This window comes from Alligator sinensis, unplaced genomic scaffold (assembly GCF_000455745.1).
Source record: "Alligator sinensis unplaced genomic scaffold, ASM45574v1 scaffold235_1, whole genome shotgun sequence".
Lineage (NCBI taxonomy): Eukaryota > Metazoa > Chordata > Crocodylia > Alligatoridae > Alligator > Alligator sinensis.
In genome coordinates this window covers 1374074-1384379 of record NW_005842042.1, presented here as the reverse complement: position 1 = coordinate 1384379, position 10306 = coordinate 1374074, and the positions used below count along the sequence as shown (strand labels likewise).

Genomic DNA, 10306 nt, shown 5'->3' with positions numbered 1-10306 from the left:
TAACCTGTCTAGATCCGCTTGCAGCCTGTTCCTTCCTACTAGCGTACCCACTTCACCCCACATCTTAGTGTCATCTGCGAATTTGAACAGGGTGCTTTCTACCCCCTCGCCCAAGTCACTGATGAAGATGTTGAATAGTGTGGGCCCGAAGACCAAGCCCTGGGGAACCCCACTGCCCACATCCCTCCAGGTCAAATAAGACCCATCCACCACCACCCTCTGGGTGCGGCCCTCCAGCCAGTTAGTGACCCATCTGACTGTGTAGAAATCAACAGCACTGTCTCCTAGTTTCTTACTGAGAATGGGGTGAGAGACCGTATCGAAGGCCTTCCTGAAGTCCAGAAAGACTATATCCACTGCGACACCCGCATCCAAGCACTTGGTGACCTGGTCATAGAAGGCCACCAGGTTGGTTTGACAAGACCTGCCCCTAATGAACCCATGCTGGTTGCCCCTGAGCATAACCTCCCCTGCTGGCCCTTCCTGGACATGTGCCAGGATAATTCTTTCGAAAAGCTTCCCCAGGACCAAGGTAAGACTCACAAGCCTATAGTTTCCTGGGTCCTCCTTCCTCCCTTTTTTGAAGATGGGGACCACATTGGCCCTTTTCCAGTCCTCTGGCACATCGCCCGAGCGCCATGAGTGCTCGTAGAGCTGTGCCAGAGGTCCCGCAATGACCCCTGCTATTCCTTCAGCACTCTGGGGTGGAGATCATCAGGACCTGCGGATTTAAATCCATCTAGTCCCTCCACAAGTTCCTTGGCAAGGTCTTCATTAACTCTAGGCCTATGTGTGCCACCCCAGTTAAGTTCATTATGTTCTTATGAACTTAAGGTTCACCAGTACAGGGGGCCCTACATGGATTGCAAAGAGCACCCCATTCTTCCCCATGATATTCTATTAGAAACAGCTAAAATCCTCCAAACCAGTGGTTTGTTTCAAAGTCATTCATTATGTCGGTTCCTCCTCATGCCCCTGTCTACATTATCCTCCTGATTTCTTCTTGTAGACTTGAAGGCAGACATGCTGTGATGACTAATACAATGGGTGTAGTTATACAGACAGAAAAGGAGTACGTTAATAAATATCCTGGAGAACTGCAAGCTACCAACAAGAAATATTTACAGTCATCATTATTTGTAGCTATACTGCACAGTGTATTATAACTTCAACTTATGGCTACAAAACCTTTATTAATCCAAGGGGTACAAACAATTCCAAAAGCACACCACCGTGTGGGTCATTTTTCTTACAGCCGTTACATGCAACATCTAAGACTCTCACAAAAAGAAAAAAATCTCTGTGCCTGAGTTTGCTGGGCTTGCCCTTGAGAACACTTTATGTATGAACAACTTCACCATTCACCCTTCCTCCTCAGTTTTGTCTGTTTGTGGGTCTATCACAGGTTTAAAATGTAATTCTTTCACGTCCCTTTATAAATTATAAGGAAGCATAATGGATGACCAGGCCTGTGAGGCAGAAATTCTTGAGGTTTAACCCTGAATGCACCACTGACCTGCTTCGTTATTTTAAACAATTCCCTTAACCTCTCTGTATCTCAGTTTGCAAACCAATACAATGGGCTTTGTTATACTTACAGACCCCAGAGGACGCTGAGAGGATTAACTCACTAAAGTTCAAGCAGCACTATAAAGTTGGAAAGATGAATATGAAATACAGTACCACTGCTAGGTATCATGAGAGTTACAACTAGGGTTACAGATACCTTTCATTCCAAGAAAATAAGATATGCAATAATTTGTGCCGATGAAACAATGGGGTTTGTGAACTGAATGGATTGTGTGCGACTTTGGGGATTGAGGCAGACCCCTGAGCTGGACAGAAAGTAGGTTACTTCTCTCAGAAGTTTGCAAGACCCCTTTAAATTCCTTTCAGCAGCAGCTGCCAACCCTAGTTCTCAGGAAAGATACGAAGGGTTATGTGCCTCCTGCTTCCCATGGGTTATCTCTACCAAGTTGACGGACTCGTAACTCAAAAAGCCAGAATCCTCAGATGAATTACGTGCAGCCTCTTATGTGAGTGGGATGGAGCCATAATTCAAAGCTGACCATCTCATGTTTATGTAGAGCCATTCTCAAGTCAAGATTTATTTCATATCATGGAAGAAACAACCTATTAGTCACCTCCATCTAGGTTCTTCGACAACACTAAGTGATAATTCCCATAACTTTGAGCTTTGTTTTTAAACAACTTCAATTAAGCTCTGAAAATCCCTTGATAAATTACAGCACAAATTCCTTGCTGGACATGGGGAAAGACAAATTAGCTTCATGTGTTGTTCAGTGGACTAAATGATGTATTTGTAACATGACATACCTGGATCTAAGTTATATTGTTTAAGGAGCCTGAAGACCAGCTTGCTCAACATTTTGTGGTTAAATTTATCTGGTCTGTAGTTGAGCAAACCTTGATACTGCCTGTAAGCAACAAATAAAACAAAAAGCAAAGTGTCATTATAAGTGGATAAGATACTTGCCCCTCTTAACAGTAAAACCTGACCATCAGTACCGTTCCTGTACCATTTCCTGATCCATCTGGGAATTCCTAACCAGAGAGGCTACAGTATTCCCAAACTGGACTTCCAAGGCACAATCAGACTGCAGCAAAATCTATGGCAGATTTCAAGGGATGTGTTGCTCCCTATATCATTTAGCAGCAAATATTTGTGCCTTCATTCTCCTATTCAAAGGCTTTTAGGAGTTTGCCTCAGCAACTTAAAAGTACCTGGTTTTCCACAACCCTGTTGGGGCTTTTTCTACTTTGTACTATCATTGTACCTACTGCACCTATACAGTTACTTTGATTATACTGCTGTGTCTGTACTTGGCAGGAGCTTGCTGATAAATCGTGATTTAGAAATGACAAACAAGCATGAAGGTTTGACTGGAAAAAGAATGATTTGTCTTGCATTTTTCTTGTTGGTTGCTGTTGCTTTATGGGAATATCTCACTGCTAGACCCACACAACAAATACTTCCCATCTTCCACAGCAGCAGAATCAGGTTATTAAGGCTTCCTGGAAAAAGCTTTGTTTTCAACAGGTATTACTGAGACTGACTGCAATGTCTTTGTTTATAGCTTCTCCAGGGAAAGGAACTAAGCACCATCCCCTAGTATTAACATCAACATGAGTGATATAGTCTCAGCACTTGATAGTATAGCTTTGAGAAGACAAAAACTTCAGTTACTAGAATTTTCCCCTTCTTAAATGATAAAAAACAGACTTCATTCAGCAACTTAATACATGGCCTTCAAATACTATAAGAAAACAAATCTAGAGAGTATACAAAGAGATCATATTATCTTTTCCTGATGGCCACTTAGCACCTGTCTGGAATGTCATCTAACATTTCATGCTGTTTGGAAATTAAAGGGGTAACAGGGAAAACAAAATAATATTTTACCTTGCAATGTCTTTAATATTAAAACTGGGTTCACGCCACGCATCCAGGATCTGTAAAAGTTTGCACTGAAGATTGGGGTCTTCTGCTACATAAGCCTCCACTAAGTTAGTTTTATCTTGAAGCAGCAGTGGAGTGCACATCTATGAAGAAAACCAACATACAGCACAGGAAGTGCATTACAGAAACTGCATTGCTGCATATTGCTCCCCACACTGAACTGGCTCAACTGCAATGGCTAGAGCAGTGTGAAGGCAAGGCCATGGTTCTATCCCAACCAGCCCACATGGCTAGAAAGGGAAAAGTAGCCCCAAAGAGGCTGTTGCCTGCAATTTTACTGCCCAGAAGGCAGATTGTTAGACTTATGGCCCCACACACTGGCTCAGGATGAGCCCCAGTATGGCCCACCCGCTTTTTCAGTGATGTCTTTAAGTGCCCAAGGGAAATGTCTTTAAATCAAACAACATAAGAAAAATGCTTCTATGTTAGCATGTATCTAAGGAGAATGTCTTGCATAATTTTTCAACACAAATACCAGCCATAATACTATAAAGCTTCAGCCTGAGAAATTATTAAATCCAGGTCATATCTAACCATAACCTGGAGGGTGAATCCCCATAATTATAATCTTCCTACATGCATTATCCTGGAACAGCTAGAGCAGGGAAGAATTTGGCACTATTTTTATTTAGTTAGTTTTATTATAGCTAAAACCATTTGCCAAACTGAATGAACACAGCTGGATTTCAGATCCCAGTGGTGGAAAAGTTCTTCTGAGTTGTAATATGGTATAAAAAAATATGCTAGTCCCTTAACAGCTGTACCATTGTGTTACCACCTTACTAGCAATTTCTTGCAAATGAGATAAAGGTTTATAATTTGATATATAATTCCCACTTTTGCCGAAGATTCACCTCATGAGGCTCATTAAACGGGGTGAGGCCTTGATTGATCTTGTTTACCGATGGATAGATCTAATGACAGAGAAGTCTATGCCGGAAATACTTACCTTCTCCAAGTCTTGATCCTGCTGCAATCTTAGCTTTATGCTCAGAATGACTGCCTAGAAAATACAAAGGTATACAAGACTTGTGAGCTTCTAAGAAAATACACAGTTAGGAAGCGAGGAACATTTCTGATAAGCAGATATGTTTCTGAAGTCAAATATGTTATATACCTACTTTTCATAGAATTCTTTTTCTTACAATCCTTGTAACATGCTGCTTAAATGCACTTGGCTGCACAAATATTATTTAGAGGACCCTATAAACACTATTGGTGACATTACATATTCTAAACCTCAAAAGGAAAAGTTATGAGATCAAGCAAGCTACTAAAAATTTTAAAGAGAAAAGGCAGTCTCTGGACAAATGTTCGGAAAAGACTCAATGGCAGGAATTTACTTCTAAAAACTGAGCAAAAATTATACTGGTAAATTAGCCGGGCACAAATCTTGCTGCCTTTTGCATTTTGCAACCTAGTTATATTTTGTGAAAGCATCACATTTTTTAATCTAAATAAATATCAACACATTCTCTTCTAAACATTAACATTTAGCTCCCCTTGTCCCAGATGTTATATGTTTTATTCATCATGAATGATGGGACGTATTTGCCCCGTTAGGTACTCTAATGAACCTTGCAACATACCCGAGGGAGGTAAGAATCAGGAACTTAATTTGGCAAATGAGGAAACTGAGGCACAGAATGGTGTAGGGGTGTGCCAAAGGCAGAGGCCTAACAGGACTCTGCTAGGCCTGTGAGAAATGGAAAGTATTCAAGTCGGATTCGGCTGATTTAGAGTGATTTGATTTGGAGATTCAGATCACTGTCCCAAATCAAGTCAGCTGAATTGGCTTCGGAAGATTCAGCGCTGATTTGGAGAAATTCGGTCATTTGGCCGTAGACTATAATGGGGAATCACTGAAATACTTATACTTAGTCATTTTTTGTCAGCTTCGGAATAAAACAGCAGAGATAGTAGCCCCTTCTGAGGGCATGAAGCCTGCCAAGTTTCAAGGAAATAGGTGCAGGGGTTTCTGGGAATTACACCTCAAACTGCTGAAACCAAAACTCGTGGGGGGGGGGGGGGGGAGGGCAACCCGGTGGGGGGGGGGGGGGTGATGGCAGATTTGGATTCAAACAGCAGGGATGGTAGCCCCTTCTGAGGGCTTGAGACCTACCAAGGAGACAGGTGCAGGGGTTTCTGAGAAACTGCACCTTAAGGTGCTGACAAGCAAAACTTGTGACATGTGTGATTGTGTGTGTTAGGGCAGAGCGGGGTGAAACCAGTAGGGATGGTAACCTGTAACAGGGGGCCTTCCAGGTGCTCAGGAAGAAACAGCTCACAAAAGGAGCAGAAAGGCTGTAGACAGAGGCTTATGTGCTGTTTTGACATCCCTCCCCTAGAGCACTGTGATTGGAAGGGGACTCAGGGAAAGAACACAGTCGCTGACCAGCTACAGATGTCAGTCTTTCCCCACAGCTGCTTCTCCCTATTCTCAGTTTCTATTCCCCTGAAAGACTGCCTTCTGAATCTCTGAATCTTTTTCTGAATAGATTCAGAGGGTTGTTTTGGTCTCCTGATTCAATTTTTATTTGGTGATTCGCCCTCTGAATCGGGTCAAACCTTCTTTGAATCGAATCGGTGACCGAAGCTTCGCATACCCCTAGACTCTGCCCTGGGCAGCAGCAATGTATAGTAGAGCCCTGGTGGCTGGGGAAAGCAGCTGTTTTCACGCTCCCCGCTCCTCCCCACAAAGGCAGTGCCATGGCTCTCCCCGAATGGCCCCCATCTGTTATGCTACTAGGCAGGGGTCACATAGGCAGTCAATCACAAAGCCAGAAATAGAACCTGGAGCTTCAGCATGCCTATCATGCTCCCATTGTAACCACATGTATACACACTCAACTTCTTTTACCACTTCCTTTAGGGCAAGGGTGGCAAAATTTGGCCCATGGGCCAGATCCAGCCTGCAGCTGCCCCTGCAGCACTCCACAATGAGGCCAAGCCCTGCCCAATCACGTCAGAGCATCCTGCACTGGGCTCTCTCCAGCCCAGGACCTACAGCCTGGCTCCGGCCAGTGCGTGCAGCTTCTGGCAGGGCTATTCCCAGTACAGCTGCAGCCAGGTGCTTCTCTGCTCCTTCCCCCCCACCCCTCCAGCAGCAGCTCCTGCTCCTGATCTTGCCTTTGCCATGCTGCAACACACCGCTCTGACTGAGCAGCTTTAGCCAGGCAACTCCTGTCCCAGCACACAGTGCTCTGGCTCCAGCTCCTTGCTGCCTTCAACTAAAAGGTGGCTGGGAGCTGAAGACAGAGCCCTGCACACTGAGGCAAGAGCCACCTGGCTGAAGTTGCCTACCCCCACCAGGAGCAGCGTGGCACAGCGTGGCAGGGGCTGAACCAGGAGCAGGAGCCACTGCCGGAGGCAGAGGGAGCATAGCAGCACCTGGCCAGCTGCAACCACCTCAGGAACAGCCCCATTGGAAGCTGCTTGGCACAGTTCAGCAGAGCCAGGAGCACAAGCTGTCATTGGAAGGGGAGGGGGGCAGAATAGCACGCAGTTGGGCAGGGCTGTGGGCACCAGAGGAAGCATGGCATGGGCTGCTCCTGGCAGGTGGGACTCAGCCCCATGAGGAGTGCTGTGGGAGCAGCATGGACTGGACTCCCCACGTGAGCTCTGTTGTACGCACTCCCTGCCCGCATCCCCATGGGGGGTTTGGTGAGTTGCCCAGCCTGTGAGATCAGCAAAACTCCCCATGTGCCCTCGGGCCCAAATAATTGCCCACCCCTGCTTTATGGGCTACTCCCCTCCTATTTCAGTGATACAGAACCATAAATATCCATTTTATTAAGCAAATGCTCATTAATTATGATCCAACACACAAAGTCATTGCTTTATTAGCATATGAGGCTCTTGAAGATTCTGATTCAGCATATAAACATGTGTTCAAGTCCATTCCCTTCCATGCCAAGCCCTTAAGTATGGACTTATGTCCCAATAAGTATGAATTAAGCACATGCTTAAAGCGATTTGATGAATCAGGGCCCAAATATTCGTCTTAGTTTTATCACTACCAGAGTTGGAAACAAACAAACAGAAGGCTCTACTGCAGGGTGTATTTACACAGCCTGGGCCTTTGAATAGAAAAGACAACTTCAGATTATATCAGCATGTTTACAATATGAATAATAAAAGGAGAGATAAGCTCAACTAAACTAAAAATGAAAGTGTCTTGGCTGCTATATCTGTGGTCCCATTTCTAAAGTTATTTTTACATTTATTTTGTTATTGTCATGTCCTAAATTGTTCAACTCCATAAACAAGTTTTCTGTAAAATGACCCCATTTTAATGGTCTGTTTATACAGGATAAGATCTCCAGAAAAGCAACACCTCATTCATGGACTCATTTTGCTGTCAGATAACAAATACTTTAACTATGCAGACAACATGCTTTAGCTGAAATGTTAAGAAACAAACACCAATAATAAGGGTGTGTTTCCCCACTACACAGCTCTGCATGCTCCACCTGGGAGTAAGAAACTGGAAACCAGCAATCATTTTCATTTACTAGTAAAAGCCCTCAGATTAAAACAAGGCCAGCAAGGCAATAAAATACCAAATCCTAGATGCCTTCACCACTTCTCCCACAGATAAGCAAGGTCACAAAACTGCCTTTAAATTTCTCCCCTTGACACACTATCCAGGAATCCTAGATGACTTTTATGGTCTCTGTGAACAAGTCATTATATTAACTGAGCCTCCATCTCCACCTTCAAAACAACCTAACCCCATGCAAAAATGTTTCCTATAGCCAGAATAGCAGCATGAACTGCTTTTTCTGCTGTAATTAATAAATTCCATATACAGAGTTTTCCCAGTATGCATAAAAATAACAGCAAAGAAATAACATATACAAACATGACCTACATTAATCCCCCTCCCCCTTGTTCACTTCCAAAGCTGATCAAAATAGAAGCATGGGAAAGGTTTGTGCCTTCCTCCCTTTCACTTCCCAGGCCCATGGAAGGGCAGGTACGTGATGAAGGCTGTGTTCTGACAAATGGTACCCAATATGGAAAAAAGGCTAATAGAGTAGGAAAAGGAGATGATCTGTGGTATGATCCGAAGTCCCTGTGAAAATAGCGAGGCTTTTCATTGTCCTCAATGAAAAGAATAAATAGTTATCAGAATGAAAAACGGTATGTGGACTGCACTATTTGCACCGGGCAGAGATGCCCTTTATAGGAGTTTGACTAGGAGAATCTCACACCGAAATGCCCATCACAGCAACAGAATAGATGACAGTTCATCTAAAGCATCATCCCTAAAACATAGGTGTCTTTCTGCATTGCAGGAGGAGGCTCAGGGAATGGAAAATATCACAGAGCCAGGTCCAGCCAGGTCTGAAATTTTAAGATCTGGTACTGCCATCCTGAATTAGATAGAAAACACATGTGAAGAGAGGTGGCTGACCAACCTGCAAGTTGAAATGCTGCAGCACTCTGAACAAGCTGCATGTGATGGGGCCATCTGCTGAATAAGGAATCCCAATGACAGTCCGAAATCATGGGAATAGCAAGATAGCAAAGCTGAGTCTCCTTGGAGAAGCTTTCAATACCCTGCCCCACCAATTGCTCTTTAACTATCTGTTTTGAATACCTCTACATGCAAAACCTACAATACCAAAAATTTATCAGGCATTCACCAAATTTGGCCTGCAATGTGGGAAACCACACAAGATTTCCTACCTGCATGTGCACTGAGAACCTTAGGCAATTTTCTCACTGTTGCAGTAACACGATTACAGCTCCACTGCTCCTACTGATGGTGGGAGAAAAAATGTAGTCTACAAACTTAGACCACTATGTCACTAGCTATGCTCTGAGTAAACTTGGACCACAAGGGATTAAATGCGACTCTGTCTGGTCTATAGCAGCCTTTCCAGAACTAAGTCAATAGTGGAAGAATTTCTCAAACCCCTTTATGAGGACAAGACCAGAAATACAACTTTGGCATACCTCTTGCATGGACCTCAGAGCATGCAGTATATTTATGAGAAACTGACTGAAATCAAGGTAAGTGAAATTACATTGGATAGAAACACAAATCTGAAGGGGCTGATCTGGTTCTAATCACGAGATCTTTGCTTTGTTTGTAGTAATCACTAACACCACCCATCAGAGCCTGTACCACACAATTCACTGCGCAAAGCAGCACCCTCCATTCGGAATTGTTTTTAAGTGCACAATACACACAGCTGTGTTTAGAAAGTAAAGACTACTGAAGTTTGGGAAACAGCAGAAAATGAGGTTTCCCAGATTAGGTGGTTTCAAAAGAGATGGTATCATCTCACTGTGGGATTTTTAAAAGTGCTTATGTGACATTGGAGCATAAGTCCTACCGACTTGCAATTGGTCTTGTCCTTAAGTAAACAAGGTGTTTTTGAGCATCCCACTCTTGGACCACAAAACCCTAGAAGCAAATTTCTGTGGCTCAAGGACCATGTACAAAGATTGTTCTGATAGTCTGAAAAGTGAAACAGAGATCCTCAGTTCTGATCTGGATTCTAGCACAAAACACATCCCTTTTCTCTCTCTCTCTCTCTAAGTGCCATATCTAAACAGGCTGTTGGTGACCATGGTCTTCTACAGATCTCTTCTCTATCAGGCATACAGCATTTCCAGTGCCGACACACTCATACATTTAGACAAGACTCTTGTACAAGTCATCCCTTTTACAGTTGCTAATAAATGACACACCATCCAACCTAGAAGTTGCCTGTTTAGGCTGGAAATTGTTCTTTTTTGTAAAGTCCTTATCAAAATTGATGCGAAATTGAAAAGCAAAGATTTGGGCAGCGGGTGGGGGGAGGAATAGGG

General features: G+C 43.6%; 1 protein-coding gene across 1 annotated transcript in view; it reads right to left on the bottom strand.

Moving 5' to 3' along the window:
* The window catches only part of EXD3 (exonuclease 3'-5' domain containing 3), a 459528-nt gene that overhangs the window by 298523 nt on the left and 150699 nt on the right, over nucleotides 1-10306 (bottom strand). Inside the window, exons 8-10 of the mRNA XM_025203011.1 lie at nucleotides 4431-4484; nucleotides 3425-3564; nucleotides 2338-2438 (exon numbers count right to left, since the gene is read on the bottom strand). Coding sequence (XP_025058796.1) covers nucleotides 2338-2438; nucleotides 3425-3564; nucleotides 4431-4484 — 295 coding nt within the window. The remainder of the gene's footprint in view (nucleotides 1-2337; nucleotides 2439-3424; nucleotides 3565-4430; nucleotides 4485-10306) is intronic.